General features: G+C 47.3%; 2 protein-coding genes and 1 non-coding gene across 3 annotated transcripts in view; 1 reads left to right on the top strand and 2 right to left on the bottom strand.

Moving 5' to 3' along the window:
- Positions 1-6600, bottom strand: part of QRICH2 (glutamine rich 2) — a 28505-nt gene extending 21905 nt beyond the window's left edge. Inside the window, exons 1-3 of the mRNA XM_012453915.2 lie at positions 6079-6600; positions 2702-2761; positions 2238-2348 (exon numbers count right to left, since the gene is read on the bottom strand). Of these exons, the coding sequence (XP_012309338.2) occupies positions 2238-2348; positions 2702-2761; positions 6079-6600 (693 nt within the window). The remainder of the gene's footprint in view (positions 1-2237; positions 2349-2701; positions 2762-6078) is intronic.
- A 5521-nt stretch (positions 6601-12121) lies between these two features.
- Positions 12122-23624, bottom strand: part of PRPSAP1 (phosphoribosyl pyrophosphate synthetase associated protein 1) — a 36757-nt gene continuing 25254 nt past the window's right edge. The window contains exons 8-10 of the mRNA XM_021670910.2: positions 15193-15263; positions 14247-14393; positions 12122-13062 (exon numbers count right to left, since the gene is read on the bottom strand). Coding sequence (XP_021526585.1) covers positions 12904-13062; positions 14247-14393; positions 15193-15263 — 377 coding nt within the window. The 3' untranslated portion in view covers positions 12122-12903. The remainder of the gene's footprint in view (positions 13063-14246; positions 14394-15192; positions 15264-23624) is intronic.
- Positions 23020-23123, top strand: LOC135271737 (small nucleolar RNA U13). The gene has a single exon (XR_010339873.1). It is a non-coding gene; the product is annotated as a small nucleolar RNA U13 (small nucleolar RNA).

The raw sequence follows: 23624 nt of genomic DNA, 5'->3' as shown, positions 1-23624 counted from the left end.
ACTCTTGACCTCAGGTGATCTACCTGCCTTGGCCTCCCAAAGTGCTGAGATTACAGGTGAGAGCCAACTCGCCCAGCGTTTTTTTTTTTTTTTTTTTTTGAGACAGAGTCTTGCTCTGTCATCCAGGCTAGAGTGCAGTGGCACGATCTTGGCTCACTGCAACCTCTGCCTCCTTGGTTCAAGTGTCTCAGCCTCCCAAGTAGGTGAGATCACAGGCATGCACCACCACGCCTGGCTAATTTTTTGTATTTTTAGTAGAGACGAAGTTTCACCATGTAGACCAGGCTGGTCTCAAACTCCTGACCTCAGGTGATCCCCCCGCCTCAGCCTCCCAAAGTGCTGGGATTACAGGCGTGAGCCACCGCGCCCAGCCAGCACTCATTATTTTTAATTCCTATCATCCTCAGAAATGATGGGGTCTCATCTGATGCCCTTAATAAAAACTGTACCAACTTTTCTAGGACCGCATTCCTCCCCCTGCCTCTGGCTGTTATGTCCATTTGTCTAGGACTTTGAGGTGTTTGTTGTAAAAAACCATTATTTTGATTTTAGTGACTATGGCGCACTAAATATAAGCTCCCAAAGATATCCACGTCCCCATCCCCCGAACCTGGAAGCGTATACGTGGCAAAAGGGATTTTGCAGTTGTGATTAAGGATCTGGAGGTGGAGAGAGCATCCCGGGTTATCCAGGTGGATGCAGTGATGAAGTCACAAAGGTCCTTACAAGAAGGAGGCTGAAGGTGATGTGGCCAGAGCCAAGAGCTGCTGGCCACACTTAGAAGCTGAAAATGACCAGGAAATGGATTCTCCCCCCAGAGCCACCAGAGGGAGCCAGCCTGCCAACAACTTGACTTCTGCCCCGTGAAACGTGGTGCTGGCCTTGCATCCTCCCGAACTGTAAGGTAACAGATCTGTGTGGTTTTAAGCCACGAAGTCTGTGGTCATTTGTTGGAACAGCCACAGGAAGCACACATCGTCCCCTTTTTCCTCCCGTGACTGACTGGCTAGCCTTCCCAGTTTACCCTTTTTTTTTTCTTTTTTTTTGAGACAGAGTTTTCACTCTTGCCGCCCAGACTGGCTGCAGAGCAGTGGCACAATCTCGGCTCACTGCAACCTCTGCCTCCCGGGTTCAAGCCATTCTCCTGCCTCAGCCTCGTGAGTAGCTGGGGTCACAGACGTGCACCACCACACCCTGCTAATTTTTGTATTTTTAGTAGAGATGGGGTTTCACCATGTTGCCCAGGCTAGGCTCAAACTCCTGACCTCAGGTGATCCACCCGCCTCAGCCTCCCAAAGTGCTGGGGTTCGAGGCATGAGCCACCGCGCCCCGCCCCTCTTGCGACATCTTCTGATGCTGCTTTCCTCTGAGGATGAGCCCTGAAATCAGGAAACAGTCCTGGAGATCCCAGGGTGTCTTTCGTACACAGATATTTGGCACTCTCCAAGGTGGCCACTTGGTGGCGCCAAAAGCTTTACTCTTTACCCTCCTGTCCACATTTTCAAACGGCCCTCAAAGTTCGCTTGTTTTGATAACCCACTTGCCCAAAGCCAGTGGGAGGAATGTGAAGACCAAAAGGGAAGCTAAGTCTCATCTCTGAGGGCCATTTGAAAATATCCAGCTTGATTTTATTCAGATGAAGGTAGGTTGGGAATCTGAAAACAATTTTGTCATCTGTACACTGAACCAAGACAGACAGAAGCATGCCTGTGTGCAAAAGTCATGAGCCGCAAAGGGTCCCCTACGGAGGTTTTAATTCCACGGCTGGTCACCATGTCCACTAATAAGGAAAGGTCCTACATTTCAGGACACACCATAAAGAAAGGTTGAAAAGCTACAAAAGCAAATAAAAACTACACTCAGGTACGATTTTCTGTTGACCCAGTCGATTAGCAAAACTCAAAAAATTGGGTGCCAGCATGCAGCGCTGGGGAATGTCAGGGAACGAGTGCTCTCTTCCATTGCCAGCGGGAGTCTCCATGGGAACGGCAGCCATGGAAGACGATTTGCCAACGGCTAGCCGAATCACTAATGCACATTCTGTTTCTAGGGATGCACGCTATTCACATATGTAAATGTCACCTTGCTCTTAAGATTGGAAAAACCATGTAAAATATCCACATTATGAAACTTGTGAACGATGAGCATCCATAGAACAGAATCCTGTGCAGCTGTACAAAGCGAGAGGTTCTGGGGAGCCCCACCCAAGACCACTGCCCAGGCCCCCACTGGTTCACCGCTTGTGAGGCTCTCCGGCCGTCCGTAATCGCCTGCTCCAGCTCTTCCCAGGTGACCATGGTGACTTCTTCTACACCAGGATCCAAACTGAGCTTCCGGCTGACCAGCTCCTGACAGTGACAGGCAAGACACACACATACCCCTTGATTAATCCCAAGAAGCTTTAGGAACAGACTTGGTCTAACAGGATCTGGGTGGGTCCTTCACAGCCCTAGCCCCAGGGAGAATTCATCACCCTTCAAGTGGCCAGCGAAGGCTGGGCAGCCAGTTCCCTCCCATGTGGGTGCCCAGTAGAGACCTAGGCAGGGATGGGGCAGATTTCCCTCTAATCCTAGGGGCAGAGACTTGGAAGGCAGAAGGCACACACTGCCTGCCCCGGAGGGGCAAGCCCTGGAGAGAGGGCCACGCTGAGAGAGGGCCAGGCCCCTGGAGATCCCCTTCCCGTGGAACTGGCTGGTATTACCAGGAATTGTTCCCGATCTTTGAGTTGCTTCTCTAGTTCATCAACCCGCTGTAAAAGTACCTGGAAGAAGAGTTCAGGGAAGGAGAATGGCAGCAGCCCCCACACACACACACACTCGTACACTAACGCACACACCGACGCACTAACACTGACACACTAACACACACACTCATACACTCAGCCTCTGGAGTAGCTGAGATTACAGGCGTGCGTCACCACACCTGGCTAATTTTTGCAGTGGAGATGGGGTTTCACCATGTTGCCCAGGCTGGGCTCAAACTCCTGGCCTCAGGTGATCCACCTGCCTCGGCCTCCCAAAGTGCTGGGATTTCAAGTGTGAGCCACCGCGCCCCGCCCCTCTTGCAATATCTGATGCTGCTTTCCTCTGAGGATGAGCCCTGAAATCAGGAAACAGTCCTGGAGATCCCAGGGTGTCTTTTGTACACTCACACACTAACACACACACACACACACACACTCTGACTCAGTGTCAGGAAATGAGGAAAGGGGGAATTTGTGTGGCTCTTATGGAAAGGGAGGGTTTCTTCTATTTGAGTTTTTTGGTTGTTTTTTGTTTTGTTTTGTTTTGTTTTTTAGACGGAGTCTCATTCTGTCGCCCAGGCTGGAGTGCAGTGGCACGATCTCCACTCACTGCAACCTCTGCCTCCCAGGTTCAAGCAATTCTCCTGCCTCAGCCTCCCGAATAGCTGGGACTACAGGTGTGTGCCACCATGCCCGGCTAATTTTTGTATTTTTTGGTAGAAACGGGGTTTCACCATATTTGACAGGCTGGTCTCAAACTCCTGATCTTGTGATCGCCCGCCTCGGCCTCCCAAAGTGCTAGGATTACAAGCGTAAGCCACTGCACCTGGCCGTTTGGTTTTTTGAGACAGGGTCTCACTCTGTCACCCAGGCTGCAGTGTAGGGGCGCCACCACAGGTCACTGCAGCTTCAACTTCTCAGTCTCAAGTGATCCTCCCACCTCAGCCTCCTGAGTAGCTGGGACTTTAGCCGTGCACCACCACATCCAGCTAATTTTAAACATTTTTTTATGTAGAGATAATGTCTTGCCACGTTGCCCAGGCTGGTCTCAAACTCCTGGGTCCAAGCAATCCTCCAGCCTCGGCCTCCCACAGTGCTGGGATTCTAGGCAGGAGTCCCTGCGTGCTGCCTTCTGCCTGGTTTTTACCTCTCAGGTCTTTTCCCAGCCTAGCGCAGGAAGGGAAGTGAGATGCAGGGGACCCTGGGGGGTGGCAGGGCAGGAGCAAACGCTGCTGCAGAGATGGGACCTCTTGTCCTGGGATTCAGTTTGCTCCAACCCACTCATGAAGGTGGGCCTGGAGGATGAGGCCCGCCTTGCCTTGCAAGGAAGGAATGGTACCAGGTACCTCAACAGGAGCTGAACATCTGTGCTAAAGATGTTCAGAAAAGCCCCTCAAGAGAACCAAAGCAAACGCTACAACTTAAAGTGCTTACCAGCATATGTGGGATTAAGAATATATTAATAATTACAAATAAAACGAGTTGCTTTTTATAAATTACGCAAACCTCTAGAATCTAGGATTAGCTAAAAATTAAAACAAAAGCCCAGGCACGGTAGCTCTTGCCTGTAATCCCAACATTTTGGGAGGCCGAGGCAGGAGGATTACTTTAGGCCAGGAGTTCGAGACCAGTCTGGCCAACACGCAAAAACCCCATCTCTACTAAAAGTACAAAAATTAGCCGGGCGTGGTGGTGCGCACCTCTAATCCCGGCTACTAGGGAGGCTGAGGCAGGAGAACTGCTTGAACCAGGAGACAGAGTTGCAGTGAGCCAAGATTGCACCACTGCACTCCAGCCTGGGTGACAGAGTGAGACTCTGTCAAAAAAAAAAAAAAAAAAAAAAAATTAAAACTAAACGCCCACCACACTTTAAGTTTGGAAAGGAAAGCAGACACACTTCCCAGACCAAAAGTGAGTGGTGCTGGGGTCTCGAGACCGAGGGTGATGTGGCAGGAAGGCATGAGCGGCCACGGCTCCCCTGCAGGGGCTTGGTCTCCTCTTCCTGCCTCTTCCTGGCCTCTCTTTCCCCTCCTGTCTCTCCTCTTGGCCTCCCCGCCCAGCTGTCTTCCTAGTTGCTCCTGCTGTTTCTTCTGGGCCCATCCTAATGTGGCTCTCAGACATGCTTGTCTATTACCTCCCGGCGCTGCCTGCGTTGCTTCCTGGAGTTCACTGGAGAATACTTAATGATGCTCAGTGATCTTACGCACTTCTCCCTCCAAGAAAGCAAAAGTCCAGCTGAAGGCCGGGCGCAGTGGTTCACAGTTTTGGCTAAGGATATGTGAGCAGTTCCAGACCAGCCTGGCCAACATGGTGAAATCCATACAAAAATTAGCCAGGTGTGGTGGCACATGCCTATAATCCCAGATACCTGGGAGGCTGAGGCAGGAGAATCCCTTGAGCCCGGGAGGTGGAGGTTGCAGTGAGCAGAGATTGCGACACTGCGCTATAGCCTGGGTGACAGAGCGAGACTTCATCTCAAAAAAAAAAAAAAACCAAAAGGCAGGGTGCAGTGACTCACACCTGTAATCCCAGCACTTTGGGAGGGCGAGGCGGGTGGATCGTCTGAGGTCAGGAGTTCCAGACCAGCCTGGCCAACGTGGCAAAAACCCATCTCTACTAAAAATACAAAAATTAGCCTGGCATGGTGGTGCATTCCTGTAATCCCAGCTACTAGGGGACTGAGGCAGGAGGATTGCTTGAACCTGGGAGGCGGAGATTACAGTGAGCTGAGACTGTGCCACTGCACTCCAGCCTGGGCAACAGAGAGAGACTCTGTCCCAAAAAAACAAAGTCCACGTGAAACTATCCCCTACCTGCTGTGGCTTGTGTCATGGCCACAGGGAGCTGAGGTCCAACTCTCCATCCTGACTCCCCTTCTCTGGGAGCCTTTGTCCTCAACACCTATCTCTTTATTCTTTTTAAAAAGGGAATTTCCTCTAAGAATATTCTGAGAAGTTGCTGGCACCATTCTGAGCCAGCTCAGGGTCCTTGGATGTCTGATAAGTGGTGGGTGAGCCTCTCCTATAAATAGGGCTAGGAAGGAGGAGGTGGGATGGGACCACTACCCTTGGGAGGGGAGACCCTGTGCGTTTCCTTGGTGTTCTTTAAGGGTTTTTAGGTCTTGCAGGACATCTTGAAGCAGCCCCATGGCCTGCAAAATAGAGCGTGGACTGCTCTATCTAACCAGTCACATTGAGGCCTGGCACCTCCTCTGTCCCCGGCCCCTCCGTCCCCACCCCCGCGCGCCCCTCTACTGTGGGTGGGGACTCGGCCAGGCCCGGAGGGCGGCCTGGAGGAGGCAGACGGCCTGAGGGTTACCTCCACGCAGCGCTCACCCTGGCGATGCTGAGCTCCTCGGCGGTCCGCACACTATCCGGCCCCCGCACGCCCACCTCCTGCTCCTCCAGCCACTCTGGCACGGCCAGGTGGAGCCCGGTGGCCTGGGAGAAGTGCTGCACGTGCGTGGCGATGCCCTGCACCTGGCCATCTATGCGCTTGAGCTGCTTGCTCAGGTCCTCCACCTGGCCGCCCAGGTCCTTCACCTGGCTCTCCAGCGCCAACGGGGGCGCCCGGCTCACGCTCCTGAGCTTCTCCCGGAGCGCCTCCTTGGGCGCCTCCTTGGGCTCGGGCAGGTTCGGGGTGCTGAGCGAGCCCCGGGAGGACTGCAGCGAGCGGCTGGGCTCAGGCGACGGGGCCTGGAAGTCGATCTGGGTATTTTGGAGGTCGAGGGTTTTGAGCATGGCCACGATGAGCGTGTGCAGGGCGGTGAAGTTGACGGCGCCCACCTCCGGGGTGCCGATGGAGAGGTCTGCCAGCTCCCGGAGGGAGACCGTGGTCACCGCCGTCGCGGGCGGCATCGTGGCTGTCGGGAGCTGTGCGCGGCCGCGGGGCGCCGGCCAACCACCCCCCACTCACTGCGCGCCGCGTCTTGGGGCCTTTAGGGGGCCTTGCGAGGCCCTCGGGGCGCCCCTGCCCCGGGTCTGACCGCCTCGGGCGAGTCACTGGACGGAGTTCCTGCCTCTGGGGAATCCGCCCTTCCGCTGTCTGTCGCCGGCCTCGGGTCCCCGAGCTGGAGCCCTGAACTCCCAGTCTCCGCGCCGGCGGAGTGCCCGCGCCGGCGGAGGTTTGAAACGTAGGAGCCCCCACGCACCCTGAAGATTCCGCGTAAGAACGCGCCCTCGCTGCGAGCCTCGATGGGAAGCAAAGGCCACCGCAAGGCTCACAAGGGGATCCTTGGCAACAGGGGCCGAGATGGCCTCCAAAGTCCAGCTAGACTCCATCCACCCCCTTAACCTAGAAAGGCCAGGATTCACTCACTCTTGAGGGGTCACGTAAGGACAGAAAGACTTGAGGGTTTCCTGGCAACCGTGCTTTGTGTCATCAGCCGCATCCATTCCACAGAGTGGTGGCCGCACGTCTAAGGGGTGCAGGCCTGGGGCTTTGGCGCCCTGCAGAGAGTCCGCATATTTTGTTCAAACGTGAAGCAACTTGGAAAAGACAACCCAGTACTCAGGTGGTTCCAATTAGCCACCAGAAGACTACTTGGCGGCTAGGTGTCCCTTTTCTGTGCTGCTACAATTTTTTTTCTCTGAGACGGAGTTTTGCTCTCGTTGCCCGGGGTCGGGTACAATGGTGCATCTTGGCTCACAACCTCTGCCTCCCAGGTTCGAGCTATTCTCCTGCCTCAGCCTCCCAAGTAGCTGGGATCACACCGGGCTAATTTTGTATTTTCAGTAGAGAGGGGGTTTCTCCGTGTTGGTCAGGTGGTCTCAAATTCCTGACCTCAGGTCATCCGTCCACCTCAGCCTCCCAAAATGCTGGGATTGCTGGCGTGAGCCACTGCGCCCAGCCTGCCATAAATTAATTCAGCTCAAAAAACACTCACCTGGTCAAGCGCCCATGCCTCAGCTCATTACAAAGTAGGATTAAACAGCACGAGACAAATCTGGTGTTAACAATTGAGGCGGTCGGGCGCGGTGGCTCACGCCTGTAATCCCAGCACTTTGGGAGGCCGAGGCGGGTGGATCACGAGGTCAAGAGATCGAGACCATCCTGGTCAACATGGTGAAACCCCCGTCTCTACTAAAAATACAAAAAATTAGCTGGGCATGGTGGCGCGTGCCTGTAATCCCAGCTACTCAGGAGGCTGAGGCAGGAGAATTGCCTGAACCCAGGAGGTGGAGGTTGCGGTGAGCCGAGATCGCGCCATTGCACTCCAGCCTGGTTAACAAGAGCGAAACTCCGTCTCAAAAAAAACAAAACAAAACAAAACAAAAACAATTGAGGCATATACTGGGCTCGGTGGCTCACATTTGTAATCCTAGTACTTTGGGAGGCTGAGGCGGGCGGATCAGAAGGTCAGGAGATCAAGACTATCCTGGCTAACACGGTGAAAACCCATCTCTACTAAAAATACAAAAAATTAGCTGGGCGTGGTGGCACATGCTTGTAATCCCAGCTACTTGGGAGGCTGAGGCAGGAGAATTGCCTGAACCTGGGAGGTAGAGGTTGCTGTGAGCCAAGATGGCACCACTGCACTCCAGCCTGGGTGACAGAGCAAGACTCCGTCTCAAAAAAAAAAAAAAGGAAAATTGAGGCATGACTTCCCCAGACCAGATTCTTCCCAAAAACGTATAAATATAACTTGAATGTAAATTCTAACAGAAGTGCAGCAGAGCTACTTAAACGGAACCTCTGAGTTGTGTGCCACGCCCAGCCAGCCTCCTTCCCTGTGAGCTCTGCATCTGCAGATTCAACCAACCAGGACCTGACATGCACACATTCCTGTCATGATTCTCTAAACAATACAGTATGACAACCATTTACACAGGATTTAGATTGCATTCGGTATGAGAAGTCATCTAGGATGTGCATAGCTTATATGCAAATACCACACCATTTTCTATCAGAGACTTACATATCCATGGGCAGGAGGTTGGGTCCTGAAAACCAGTCCCCCAGGGATTCTAAGGAATAACAGTATTTTCTTTTTTTTTTTGAGATGGAGTCTCACTGTCACTCAGGCTGGAGTGCAGTGGCACGATCTCGGCTCACTGCAACCTCCGCCTCCTGAATTCAAGCAATTCTCCTGCCTCAGCCTCCTGAGTAGCTGGGAATACAGGCATCCGCCATTGTGTTCAGCTAATTTTTTGTATTTTTAGTAGAGACAGGGTTTCACCATGTTGGCCAGGCTGGTCTCAAACTCCTGACCTCGTGATTCACCTGCCTTGGCCTCCCAAAGTGCTCGGATTAGAGGCATGAGCCACCGCACCCAGCCACAACTATACAATTTTAACTACTGTTCAAGTTCAGATTTTTACGTCAGCCTTTTTTTTTTTTTTTGAGATGGAGTCTCCCACTGTTGCTCAGGCTCAGGAGTACAGTGGCTTGATCTCGGCTCACTGCAACCTTCGCCTCCCGGGTTCAAGCAATTCTCCTGCCTCAGCTCCTGAGTAGTTGGGAATACAGGCTCATGCCACCAAGCCTGGCTAATTTTTGTATTTTTAGTAGAGACTGGGTTTCATCATGTTGGCCAGGATGGTCTCGATCTCTCAATCTCATGATCCACCCGCTTCAGTCTCCCAAAGTGCTTGGATTACAGATGTGAGTCACCACGCCCAGCCTGAGTGTCTAACTGAAGGATTTTCAATCATCATTATATCCCAATAACTTGGTAAACAGTAGACCTTTAAAGGGTTATCAAAAGAGCTAGTTCCTTCTAGTTTTCTTTTTTTTTTTTTTTTTTGAGATGGAGTCTTGCTTTGTCACTTGGGCTGGAGTGCAGTGGCACCATCTCGGCTCACTGCAATCTCCGCCTCTTGGGCTCAACCAATTCTCCTGCCTCAGCCTCCCGAGTAGCTGGGATTACAGGCGCACACCGGGCTAATTTTTGTATTTTTAGTAGAGATGTGGTTTCACCGTATTGGCTAGGTTGGTCTCAAACTCCTGACCTCAAGTGATCCACCTGCCTAGGCCGCCCAAAGTGCTGGGATTACAGGCATGAGCCACCACGCCCGGCCTGTAGTCTTTTACTGTAATCCCAGCACTTTGGGAAGCTGAAGCAGGTGGAACACGAGGTTAGGAGTTCGAGACCAGCCTGACCAACATGGTGAAGCCCCCGCATCTCTACTAAAAAAATGCAAAAATTAGCCGGGCAGTGGTGGCACGCGCCTGTAATCCCAGCTACTTGGGAGGTTGAGGCAGGAGAATCGCTTGAACCCAGAAGGTGGAGGTTGCAGTGAGCTGAGATCGCACCACTGCACTCCAGCCTGGGTGACAGACCGAGACTTATCTCAAAAAAATAAAATAAAATAAAATAAAACAGAAAAGAAAACTTAAGGCCAGGCCTGGTGCGGTCTCATGCGTCCCAGCACTTTGGGAGGCTGAGGCGGGAAGATTGTTTGAGCCTAGGAGTTTGAGACCAGCCTGGGCAACACAGTAAGACCACCCCCACCCCACCATCTCTACTAAAAAATAATTTTAAAAGAAAAAAAAGGGTGATCAGTTATAGCTACCGAGTACTGGTTGTAATGGAGGCTGGTGCAGGGGCTGGACTGAACGCTCATGAGAAATACATTTTCTCATTTCTAAATGCAGTGATTTTCCAGAGGATGTCAGCAGCCACAGTGACCACACTACGGCTGGGTTAGCTCCCACAGTCCTCACGTGTTCACTTTAATGGCCTCGAGGCTTACTATCTTGTCAGGCACATATTAGAACTCTCCAAATACCACCCCACCAAAAAAAAAAAAAAAAAAAAAGAAAAAGAAAAAAGCAGGATATTCTAATTCAGAGAACTGCATATTTTACTAGATATTTTTGCTAAATATTTCATGATCTCCACCCCTGGGGATACAGAAAAGAACTGCTAATTGGAGGTAAAATGGAATTCTAGGCTTGAAAAGGAACTTAGTTTTCAATCCTGAACCTCCTTTTTCACAAGTGATGACAGAGCCCCAGAAAGGACTTAGCCCTGCCTGATGTTACAAACAAGATGGCCGGGCACAGTGGCTCCCTCGGGTAATCCCAGCACTTTGGGAGGCCGAGGCGGGCACATCATGAGGTCAAGAGATCGAGACCATCCTGGCTAACATGGTGAAACCCCATCTCTACTAAAAATACAAAAATTAGCTGGGTTGGTGGCATGTGCCTGTAGTCCCAGCTACTTGGGAGGCTGAGGCAGGAGAATTGCTTGAACCCGGGAGGTGGAGGCTGCAGTGAGCCGAGATGGCGCCACTGCACTCCAGCCTGGCGCCTGGTGAGTGAGACTCTGTCTCAAAAAAAAAAAAAAAAAAATTAGGTCTCCTGACCACAGCCTCTGTCTCTGCCTCCAGTGCCACGCTAATTATGTGAATGACTGAGTTCTTGGCTCAAATCGCCCTACTTGGACTATTAACAGAAGGTAACTTGTGTGCTTGAAAAAGCTAATGTGCTGAAAGTCTTGACTGTGGGTTGGGAGCTTTTCTTATCAATAGGAAAATGATAAAAACATTAAGGAAACTTCCCCACAGAGAAATAACAACTGTGCACCTAAAGCTTCTTTCCATCTCTCAGGAGCTAAGAGAAGCAATAAGCAATTCCATGCATCTCCCAGCAGCCGCTCCTTCCTATGACTTAGATCAGACTCAAAGGGTGAAAAATGATTCCACATCTGAAGTCAGGCCTCTCTGACAAGGGTGCTACTAACCACAACTGTGATGATGGGATTTAAAATGCTGGGTAGAAGGGCCAAGTACAGTCCTCAGTAATGCACTACACATAAGCGTCATCTATCACAGACAAAAGGACAATCTTTTTTTTTTGAGACAGAGTCTCTGTCATTGCCTAGCCTGGAGTGCAGTGGCACGATCCTGGCTCACTGCAACCTTGATCTCTGGTGTTCAAGCGATTCTCCGGCCTCCGCCTCCTGAGTAGCTGGGATCACAGCACCCGCCACCATGCCTGGCTAATGTTTGTATTTTTAGTAGAGATGGGGTTTTGCCATGTTGGCCAGGCTGGTCTCAAACTCCTGAGAGGTGATCCACCTGCCTCAGCCTCCCAAAGTGCAGTGCAGGATTACAGGCGTAAGACACCATGCCTGGCCCTTTTTTTGTTTGAGACAGGGTGTTGCTCTGTCAACCAGGCTAGACTGCAGTGGCACAATCATAGTTCACTGCAGCTTCAATCTCCTTGGCTCAGGCAATCCTCCCACCTCAGCCTCCCAGGGTAGCTGGGACAACAAGCATGAGCTACCAACGCCTGGCTAATTTTTGTATTTTTTGTAGAGATGGGTTTTGACATGTTGCCCAGGCTGGTTTCAAACTCCTGGGCTCAAGCAGTCCTCCTTGCCTCAGCCTCCCAAAGTACTGGGATTACAGGCGTGAGCCACCACACCCAGTCTCTCTCTCTCTTTTTTTTTAATTTAGATTTAAAATACAGTATTCAACAAGGATTTAGCTTCAACACTTAGGAAGGGGATGGAAACTGCTGAAGGAGTTTGCGTCCGGCCACAGAGCTGATTGCTATTTTGTATCCCCGGTCTTCTGCAGTCTAATGAAGAGACTAGCAAGACAACAAAGTCTTCTATTTGCAGCTTCAGAACCACTCAGATACCCAGGGGTGGGATGCTATTTTCTAATCTGACATCCTTGACAGATGTAACAACATAAATGCTTCATTTTTCAATGGCTGTATGTGTACCAGTTTCTGAAAGAAAAATATGCTTCTCTATAAAAGACTTGAAGTTGATTGATACGGGAGAGGCCAACTGGATAGTAACAGGGCCAGGCAATCAGCTTCCCTAACCAGGTTCAACATCAATACCTGAATTTCCCTGGAGCTGAAACAACTAAATGAACATTATAGAGTTACGACTTTATGTGCCTTTAACTCCTCTTTAATAAGATTTTCAGATTCTTTTCAGGAAAGCAGCTAAAACTTTTGTTTAAGGAACAGGGCTGATGACAGCAGACGTTTAAGGCCATATTATAATATTTATCCATTAGCTCTGTCTTCTTCCTGACTCTCTTACTGCCTCCTATCCATCAATCCGACCAAGAGAGAATATCTAACTCCAGGCTGTTTCCAGTCCTCCCTTGCAAGGACACACTGTGTATGTTACTCATGGCACTGCTTTTTCCATGTCTTCCTCAGGAGTTCCAGGGTCAAGGTCCTCATGAAAGCTAGTCATCCACAGTGATGTTTCGGAAAAGGTAGGCCATGGACTCTCCGTTGTGGATCCTCCGAATTGCTTCAGAAAGAATCAAACTGATATCCACAGTCTTTATCTTGGGACACTGCAGCTTCTGTACCTCATGAGGGACAGTATTTGTCACCACCACCTAGTCACACAGCAATCGAAAACAAACACTGTTACCGAAGTGTGCTCCAAACTGCTCACAGGACAGCTTATCTAACATTCGGTCCCCACGGCCTAAGTTCCAAATTATAAAATCTTGTTCCACTGAGTATAGTTTTTATAAACCAAACTTAACAAACTGTATGCAAAGGAAAAGTTACATGGCCGCAGAACACAAGATGAAAATCTTAGGAATGATGTGGTCTCCACGCAGAAACATGGTGAGCCCCAGCGCTGTGCAAAACTCTCAGATCATAAGGGAAGAATTCCAGTCTCAAGAGAAATGTTCCTAGAGTGTCAAATTAAAGTACCCAAGCAAATCTTTATGCAAATAGACACATACAGACCCTCAACCCTCAACTTATGATGGGGTTAGGTCGGGATAAACACATCATTATAAGTTGAAAATAATTTAAGTAGAAAATGCATTTAGGCCGGGCAAGGTGGCTCATGCTTATAATCCCAGCACTTTGGGAGGCTGAGGTGGGTGGATCACTTGAGGTCAGGAGTTAGAGACCAGCCTGGCCAACATGGTGAAACCCCATCTCTACTAAAAATACAAAAATTAGCCAGGTGTGATGGCAGGTGCATATAATCCCAGTTACTCAGGAGGCTGAGGCAGAAGAATCGCTTGAATCCAGGAGGCAGAGGTTGCAGTGAGCCGAGATTGCACCACTGCATTCCAGCCTGGGCGACAGAGCAAGATTCCATCTTAAAAAAAATTAATTTAATACACCTAACCTACTGAACATCTTAACTTGGCCTAGCCTACCTTAAATATGCTCAGTATGGTTATATTAGACTGTAGCTGGGAAAATTATCTAGGGCAAAAGACTTTCATTTTATAATAAAAGCTATTTATTTTAATAAAAGCTATTATTTTAAAATAAAGTGTTGAATGTCTCAAGTAATTTATCAAATACTATACATTGCATTGTAATTGCAATGGTTTTGCCTCATCATAAAGTCAAAAAGTTTTCTAGGATGAACCATGGTAAGTTGCGACTATCTGTGTTCCTAAACATGTATCTGTCCCAACAAACTGCTAGCCAGCAAAAGCTAGAAAAGCTATAGAGAAATTAAGCAATTTAATATTGACTGAATCATTTCATTATTCCCAGAAAACACAGCAGCAAATCTTGGCTCAAGATTTAGAAGCAGCCTGACCTCATCTACGGAGGACTCCTCAATCAGGCGGGGGGCCTCTGCAGAAAGGATGCCGTGGGTGGCCATGACATAGATCTTATAGGCGCCTCTCTCTTTGAGGATCTCTGCAGCAGCAACAAAACTCTCCACATCATCAATAATGTCATCCTGGGAGGAGAACAGAGTGACTTGGTAGGAAAGAAACACCCTCTAGCCCAGACTGTAAAAGCATACACCTCTCTACTCTTTTCTGCACTCAGTTTCAGAGGATTTCTGAAGGCAAATCAGAGCTGTGGGCCTGGGTCAAAGACTGAGCATCAGAAATGGCAACAGAAGTACCTGATGGTACCTTGTGTGTCTCAGAGGAGAGAGCAGCTGAGCACTTGTGATGTTACCGCTGGAGCTGAGGACTGCCAACACTCATTTTCCTGTTTCACATTTCTGGTTAATCCCACATAGCCAGCGTTCCAATTATTTTTTTCAAATAAACGTGACACGAGAAGAAAACTGAAATAAAGTGTGCTACTGCAAAGGATTCGTGGCCCACTAGCCAGCAGACATTCAGAGCTGGGACGAAACGTATGTCAACGTGCAGAACGAGTCTGCACAAGGACACCCATTCTTAGTCATGAAAACGAAGCAGCTCATCTTCAGTTCATCTTTCAGCCCGAACACTGCAGCATGACGTGAGCTGCTGTGAAGAACCTAGAACCCCCACGGTGTAGGTTAAGGTGCTGAACTTTCTCATGGGAGGTGCCGTGCTCACTTCCTGTCTGTAGGTTATACTTTAATGTGTGTTCATCTGAATAGAGGTTTCTGCCACTTGGCACAAGGGAGTTTGGGCGACAAAGGACACATGGATCCATTTACATCATTGCTCCTAGAAATACAGTCCCCAAGCAGACAACCTACTGACCAACAGCCAGCAGTGTGACCTCTGCACATGAAGGACGACACATAACCATACCACGATGATTGCGATGCGGCCTCCAACATCCCCAACCACAGTTATCGGCGGCTTCTCTTTGGCCATCATCACTAGCAAAACAAAACAAATTACAAGATCTCAGTCATTCATGTATTACTAGAGAAATGTAATCACAACCGCATTCCCTGGAAATGGTGGCAAAACCACTATACAGACAAAACACAAACCATGCAGATTTCCCCTCAATGAAACTGCAATCTCTCAGAAACAATAGCAGTGGCCAAAAGAAATGGAAGGCATGCCATACATGTCACTTTGAATTTTCCAGTAGCCACATTAAAAAGTAAAAACAGATGAAATTAATAGATTTTATTTTAGGCAATATGCCCAAAACATTATAATTTCAACATGTAATTGATATAAAAATTTATCAATGAGATGTTTTACATTTTTTTTTTGAGATGGGATCTTAGTATGTTGCCCAGGCTGGTCTTGACCTGGACTCAAGGAATCCTCCTACCTCAGCCTCCCAAAGCACTAGGATTACAGGCATGAGCCACCGCACCCAGCTTTACACTTTTTTCATATCAAGTCTTCTCTACTTGGTGTGTGTTTTATATACACAGCACTTCTCAGTTGAGACGAGCCGTGTCTCATGAGCTCAGCAGCCAGCACATGCTGGTTCTTTTCCAGCACAGCTGGAAAGACAATGAACCAGCAAAGCATGGACGAGTCTGCCAACACGGAGAAGCCGCCCTGCAATGCCACGCAGATAGAAAGCCCACTCTCACGGAGACTGACAGAGACACGCAGAAGGAATTCCGCTCTGCAGAAAGCAAAATAGCAAAAGGTTGCCAGATCAAGAGATGGCTTTATGTTATTTTCTCCCCAAATCACCTTATTTGGACAGTGTCTTACTATCTGATAACTGCACTATTGACATAATCAGTTTCCTCAAAATCAGGAACTTGAAGACAATAACTACAGACCCATCATCTTTTCCTGATTTAATTGGTGCTTAAAGTAGAGACTTATCTGACTACAAAATCTGCATCTGAAGAAAGGCTATGAGTGTACAAAGGAAACTACAGGATAAAGAAAGGAAATCAGATTTTATCCTCAAAAGGAGGTTAGTAATCAGAGAAGAAAAACAAAGACCATTTCAGAAGAATGGGCTAAGTATTCTTTCTTTAAAGTTTTTTATTATTCTGAAATGTTTGTTAGACTAGTAGTGGGGGAAGTGAAAGAGAATCAAATTCAGGGTAATAGAGTTTAGTGACTGACCAACACACAATTTTGGCTGATTCCCACCTATAAACACTGTATATCTCAAAGAACAGGTGTTTTTCTCTGTATACTAGCAAAGTAGCTGAGCTGAAACTTAGCACCACTTTATAAATTTTCAACAGATATGTATTTCCTGATTTCACGTCCTAGAAATACAATTTCTTGAATTTGGGCAAGTCAAGAAGGCTTTGCATATAAAAACCTTAAAAGGCAGGGAGGGGTTACCAACATTAGGAGCAGCTTCCTGAGATTCTGTTTTTAAATTAAACCATGTAGATAGGTAGTTAATGTTGACCTACACGTTTGTTTTTAATCCCCTGAGACAGAGTCTCACTCTGTCTCCCAGGCTGGAGTGCAGTGGCGTGATCTCGGGTCACTGCAACCTCCCCTCCCGGCTTCAAGCAATTCTCTTGCCTCAGCCTCCCAAGTAGCTGGGATTACAGGTGCATGCCACCATGTCTGGCTAGTTTTTTGTAGTTTTAGTAGAGACACGGTTTCACCGTGTTGACCAGGCTAGTCTCAAACTTCTGACTTCAAGTGATTCACCTGTCTTGGCCTCCCAAAGTGCTGGGATTATAGGCGTGAACCACTGTGTCCTGCTAACCTACCCATTTCTTAAAGAGATGTGGTCCCTTTTCGGCTAGGCGTGGTGGCTCACACTTGTAATCTCAGTACTTTGAGAGGTTGAGGCGGGTGGATCACCTGAGGTCAGGAGTTGGAAACCAGCCTGGCCAATAGGGTAAAACTCTGTCTTTACTAAAAACATAAAAATTAGCCGGGCATGGTGGTACACACCTGTAATCCTAGCTACTCGGGAGGCTGAGACAAGACTTGCTTGAACCCAGGAGGCAGAGGTTGCAGTGAGCTGAGACCACACCACTGCACTCCAGCCTGGGCAACAGAGTGAGACTCCGTCTCAGAAAAAAAAAAAAAAAGAGAGAGATGTGGTCCCTTTTCTTGACCATTTACCTCTGTAAAAAAAGAGAAAGATTGTAAATCAATATCCCTCATTAAATATCAATGGAAATTCAGCTCTAGTTTGATGCAGAAAACGTCATAGTATTTGTGTTTACTTTTTTGAAACCCTACCTTCCCCAAAGAACTATTGTTAGTTTCACATGAAAAACCTCGGCGCTACTAGGAGGGAGGGTAAAAAAGCTAAAAAGAAAGGCGTTCTCCCAAGATACTCATTCCCTGTTGATACTGGTTTAGGTTCTGGATAAAAGTGAACACATCATTTGGTGGCTGCCACAAAACAGAGACAGACTTTATTATTACAGGGTAGAGAAAAATGACTAGCATCTCATAGGCCAACAGTTTTTGAATAGCTTTCCCAAAAAATAAAACACCAAAAATTCCACTTTTCACACAAGATCAAGAATAAAGAGTGCTAAAACTACCCTAAATTTAGATTCTGCTCTCTCTTTTCATCTTGTCAAACAAAATCCAATCCATGAATAAAATGAATTGGGCAACATTATTTATGGCCAGAAATCACTGTGAAAACTGTACCAACTGCAGTAAAAATGTCTTCATCAAATCATTTCCAATATTCTTATGAAGGAAGTAGGAAGTTGTCTTTTGCTTTTCTTTCTTTCTTTTTTTTTTTTTAAGATGGGGTTTCACCATGATGGCCAGGCTGGTCTTGAACTCCTGACCTCAGGTGATCCACCCACCTCGGCCTCCCAAAGTGCTAGGACTACAGGCATGAGCCACTGCGCCCGGCCTTGTCTTTTGCTTTTAAAGGTAGCATTTTCCAAGTAAAATAAGGCTGCATTTACAACCCTCCTTACCTTAAGCATGTTTTCATCACAAGCACAAGCACCTGCACATATGTGCACACCTTGACTCTTTCCTGGGAGTCAATTAACCAAACCTTCCTCTGCTAAAGTAAACAGCAAAAAAGAACTATGAGCAATCATTCACTCCTTACCCATTTTCACCTTTTTCAATCTATTTCTAGTTCAGTGAAACGTCAAACCGTATCAACAAACTGACATTAAAAAGAGATGAATGGCTGGGTGCGGTGGCTCATGCCTGTGATCCCACCACTTTGGGAGGCCGAGGCAAGCACATCACCTGAGGTCAGGAGTTGAAGACCAGCCTGGCCAACATGATGAAACCCCGTCTCTACTGAAAATACAAAAATTAGCCAGGCACGGTGGTGCATGCCTGTAATCCCAGCTATTCGGGAGGCTGAGACAGAAGAATCACTTGAAACTGGCAGGTGGAGGCTGCAGTGAGCCAAGATCACGCCACTGCCCTCTAGCCTGGGCCACAGAGTGAGATTCCATCTCAAACAAACAAACAAACAAAAACAAAACTGGCCAGGCGCAGTGGCTCACGCCTGTAATCCCAGCACTTTGGGAGGCCGAGACAGGCGGATCACTTGAGGTCAGGAGTTCAAGACCAGCCTGACCAACATGGAGAAACCCCATCTCTACTAAAAACACAAAATTAGCCAGGCATGGTGGTGCATGCCTATCATCCCAGCTACTTGGGAGGCTGAGGCAGGAGAATCACTTGAACCGGAAGGTGGGGGTTGTGGTGAGCTGAGATCACGCCATTGCACTCCAGCCTGGGCAACAAGACCAAAACTCTGTCACACACACACAAAAAAAAGTCAAATCAAAACAAACAAATACAAAAATTAGCCGAGTGTGGTGGCTCATGCCTGTAATCCCAACTACTTGGAAGGCTGAGGCAGGAGAACTGCTTGAACCTAGGAAGCAGAGGTTGCAGTGAGCTGAAATCACCCACTGTACTCCAGCCTGGGCAACAGAACGAGACTCTGTCTCAGAAAAATAAATAAATAAATTAGATGAGTAAATAAAATGAGGTCTTCAGTAGAAAAGAAATGAACTGACTGCAAACTCATAACCACTATCTACATACATGCAAACAAATCAAAATTTACATTTAACAGTTGCTCCAGAGGTGCCAATGTCCGTTTTCACTTTAGAGGTGAAAACCACATCTTCACTTGTCAAATTAACAAGCCAGGAAAAGTGAGCCAGAAAAAGTGACCTCCTCTCACTTTTGCAATCCAAACTCTTACTTTTCAGCCCTGTGGCAAATGTAGTCTTTAGCAGAACCCCAGGCATACAATCTTTTCAAGTTCGTTAGATGTCCTTGCCCATCATCTGTATCAAGTCTACCTATAAAATGGAAAAGCTTTATGGTTTCACTCCTTCATTCATACAACTTCTCTTTTAACAAATTACTCTAAAATGAGTGTAATTATTTTATAGTAATTATAGCACTGCAGGATGCTGAGCAGGATCCTGGCCTTTACCTGCAAGATGCCAGTAGCACCCCAGTTCCCCTGGTTGTGACAACCAAAAACATCTCCAGACATTGTCAAATATCCACTGTGAGGCAAAACTCACCTGCGGGCGAGAAACAGTGCTCTAAAGAATGGGTTTGAGGAAAATAAAATAGCTCATCTTCCTAAAAAAATGCAAAGATTCCAAGGTTGAATATTTCTTTTGTCATAACCATTCTAAAATCTTAACCTTCATTACCAACAAATGAACTGCTGGAACACACCGTGTAACTGGCATATAAATGTAAAGCACGTTTAATGTGGGAGGCACAATTTATTACACATACAAGAAATAATTTCAGAATCTTCTTGGCTAAGCCTACTAAACAGAGTCACAGAAAACAATCTGATGACAACTACAGAAGCTGCAATGTAAACACATCAGCATGTCTAGGAAGGAATGCATTCTTTTCCTATGACGCAAAAAGATAGCTGCCCCGGAAACCACAGTTATGATCGTTAAGCAACAAAGCAACATTCTCAGAATAAATAATCTCACGATATAAAATACTCTGATAATACATTTATCAAAGTCACCTCTGACCCAGTAATTTTCTCAGACTTTATCCTACAGTATATTCAGCCGCTTATGAAAGGACATTAAGTCAAGGTTACTCACAGGTAGTAAAGTGGGGTAACTGGGCATGTCCACTCTAGAGCCGGAATCTTGGTTTCTAAATACCATTTCTCAGCTGGTCTGATGCTAGTGGGTTATCAATACTTATTAATATTAATGTCACTAAAAAGTTGCCATACAATCCAGCACTGCTAAATCTGACTGATTTTTTTTCCCCCAAGATGGAGTCTTGTTCTGTCACTTAGGCTGGAGTGCAGTGGTATGATCTCGGCTCACTGCAACCCCCACCTCCTGGGTTCAAGTAATCCTCTGGCCTCAGCCTCCCAAGTAGCTGGGATTACAGGCATACACCAATGTGCCCAACTAATTTTTGTATTTTTAGTAGAGATGGAGTTTCACCATGTTGGACCAGCTGGTCTCAAACTCCCGACCTCATGATCTGACCACATCAGACTCCTAGTGCTGGGATTACCGGCATGAGCAACCGCGCCCGGCCTGACTGATTTTTTTAAATAAATAAATACCATTTTCCACTAAAGGCATAAAGGCTCCTTGGATAAACAGCCAACTGCAGTGCTAAGAAAGTACAAGATGAACATGCGATGTGGGTACAGCAGAAAGTAAGGAAGTCTCAAAAAGTGATGGGGACATGCCAAAAGAACACAGGAGGCAGCTGGAAGGAGCGCTCTCTGGCCAAATCTGAGACAAACTGAGCAGTAAAATAAACGTAGCCTGGGTGTGGTGGCTCACACCTGTAATCCCAGCACTTTGGGAGGCCGAGGCAGGTGGATCACTTGAGGTCAGGAGTTTGTGACCAGCCTGTCTCTCTTTAGTAGAGACAGGAGAAACCCTATCTCTACTAAAAATACAAAATTAGCCAGGCGTGGTGGTGCACACCTGTAATCCCAGCTATTCGGGAGGCTGAGGCAAGAGAATCACTTGAACCCGGGAGGCAAAGGTCACGGTGAGCCGAGATCACACCATTGCACTCCAGCCTGTGCAACAGAGGAAGACTCTGTCTTTAAAAAAAATATGTGTGTGTGTGTGTGTGTGTATACACATATAAAATCTCAAACAACAGTCTTTCAACAGCTCTGATGAAGATACACAAGGAGATGAGTGTTGTTTTCAGGCCTGCTAATACAACATCCATTCTGCAGCCCACTGATCAAGGAGTAATTTCAACTTTCAAGTCCTATTATTAATAATAATAAGGTGATCCTTCCACCTTATCCTCCCGAACTGTCAAGAATGAAGGCTGAGGTGGGAGGACTGCTTGCGCCAATGAGTTCGATATCAGCCTGGATAATATGACAAGACCCTGTCTCTATTAAAAATTTCTCAAAAGTAGCTGGGTGCTGGGCACAGTGGCTCATACCTGTGATTCCAGCACTTTGGGAAGCCAAGGTGGGTTGATTGCTTGAGCCCAGTTCAAGACCAGCCTGGGGAACATGGCAAACACCATCTCTACAAAAAATACAAAAATTAGTCAGCTACCTGGGAGGCTGAGGTGGGAGGATCACCTGAGCCCAGGAGGTAGAGGCTGCAGTGAGCAGTGATCACACCACCGCACCCCAGGTCTGGGTGAGAGAGGAAGACCCTGTCACTGTACTCCAGCCTGGACAGCAGACAGAGACCCTGCCTCTAAAATAAAAGAAAAAGAAATACATTTGGCCAGGTGTGGTGGCTCATGCCTGTAATCCCAACACTTTGGGAGGCTGAGGCAGGTAGATCACCTGAGGTCAGGAGTTTGAGACCAGCCTGGCCAATATGGTAAAACCCTGTCTCTACTAAATATACAAAAATTAGCACCTGTAATTCTAGCTGCTCGGGAGGCTGAGACAGGAGAACTGCTTGAACCGAAGAGGAAGAAGTTGCAGTGAGCCGAGATCATGCCATTACACTCCAGCCTGGGTGACACAGCAAGACTCCATCTCAAAAAAAAAAAAAAAAAAGAAAGAAAGAAAAGAAGTACATTTTACAAAACTATAGATGCCATAGATAGTGAGTTCTCTGAAGGATCCAAAGTAAATTTAAAATCTCTGGAAAGAATGCACCATTCTGGATGCCATGAAGAACATTCGTGATTCATGGGAGGAGGCCAAAATAGCAACACGAGCAGGAATTTGGAAGAAGTTGATTCTAACCCTCATGGATGACTTTTGAGAAGTTCAGGACTTCCATGGTAGAAGTAACTGCAGATGTGGTGGAAAGAGCAAAAGAACTAGAATTAGAAGTGGAGCCTGAAGCTGTGACTGGACTGGTTCAATCTTATGATAAAATGTAATGGCTAAGAAGTTGCTTCTTGGCCGGGAGTGGTGGCTCACGCCTGTAATACAAGCACTTTGGAGGCCAAGGCGGGCGGATCACCTGAGGTGGGGAGTTCAAGACCAGCCTGACCAACGTGGTGAAACCCCATCTTTATAATAAACAAACAAAAAAGAAAATTGAAAAAAGAAAAAAAAAAGAAGTTGCTTCTTATGGATAAGCAAAGAAAGTTTTTTTTTTTTTTTAAGATGAATTTACTGCTGGTGAAGATGCTGTGAATACTGTTGAAATGACAAGAAGGATTTAGAAATATTACAAAAATTATTTGATAACACAGTGCCAGGGTGTGAGAGAAGTGACTACAATTTTGAAAGCAGTTCTTTCTTCTGGGTGAAATGCTATCAAACAGATCCTTTTGTAGTTCATAAATGTGATCATTGGGTGTTCACGCTCATATGTGAGACGTGCCATCCTTGAACCTTGTTAGAACATCAGCACATTACCTGTCTGACATTTTAAAAAATGTTGTCCGCCGGGCATGGTGGCTCATGCCTGTAATCCCAGCACTTTGGTAGGCTGAGGCAGGTGGATCATCTGAGGTCAGGAGTTCAAGACCAGCCTGATGAACATGGTGAAACCCTGTCTCTACTAAATACAAAAAAATTAGCCAGGTATGGTGGCACATGCCTGTAATCCCAGCTACTTGGGAGGCTGAGGCAGGAGAATCGCTTGAACCTGGGAGGCGGAGGTTGCAGTGAGCTGAGATTGCACCACTGCACTCCAGCCTGGGCAACAGGAGTGAAAACTCTACCTCAAAAAAGAAAAAAAATGTTGTCAAACAATATTACATGCTACAGAAAAATCTTTTGTGAAACAAAGAATCAATCAGTGAGGCAAACTTCATTGTTTTAAGAAATTGCCACAGCCGGGTGCAATAAAAAAATTCACGAGACTCACTTTATTACAATATTCACCTTATTGCAATAGTGTATAACTGAACCTGCAGTATTTAAG

The sequence above is a fragment of the Aotus nancymaae genome, unplaced genomic scaffold (genome assembly GCF_030222135.1).
Source record: "Aotus nancymaae isolate 86718 unplaced genomic scaffold, 86718_ANA_hifiasm-v0.15.2.pri h1tg000089l, whole genome shotgun sequence".
In the NCBI taxonomy this organism is placed as follows: Eukaryota; Metazoa; Chordata; class Mammalia; order Primates; family Aotidae; genus Aotus; species Aotus nancymaae.
The sequence above is the reverse complement of the archived record's forward strand: the minus strand, read 5'-3'. Positions and strand labels throughout refer to the sequence as shown.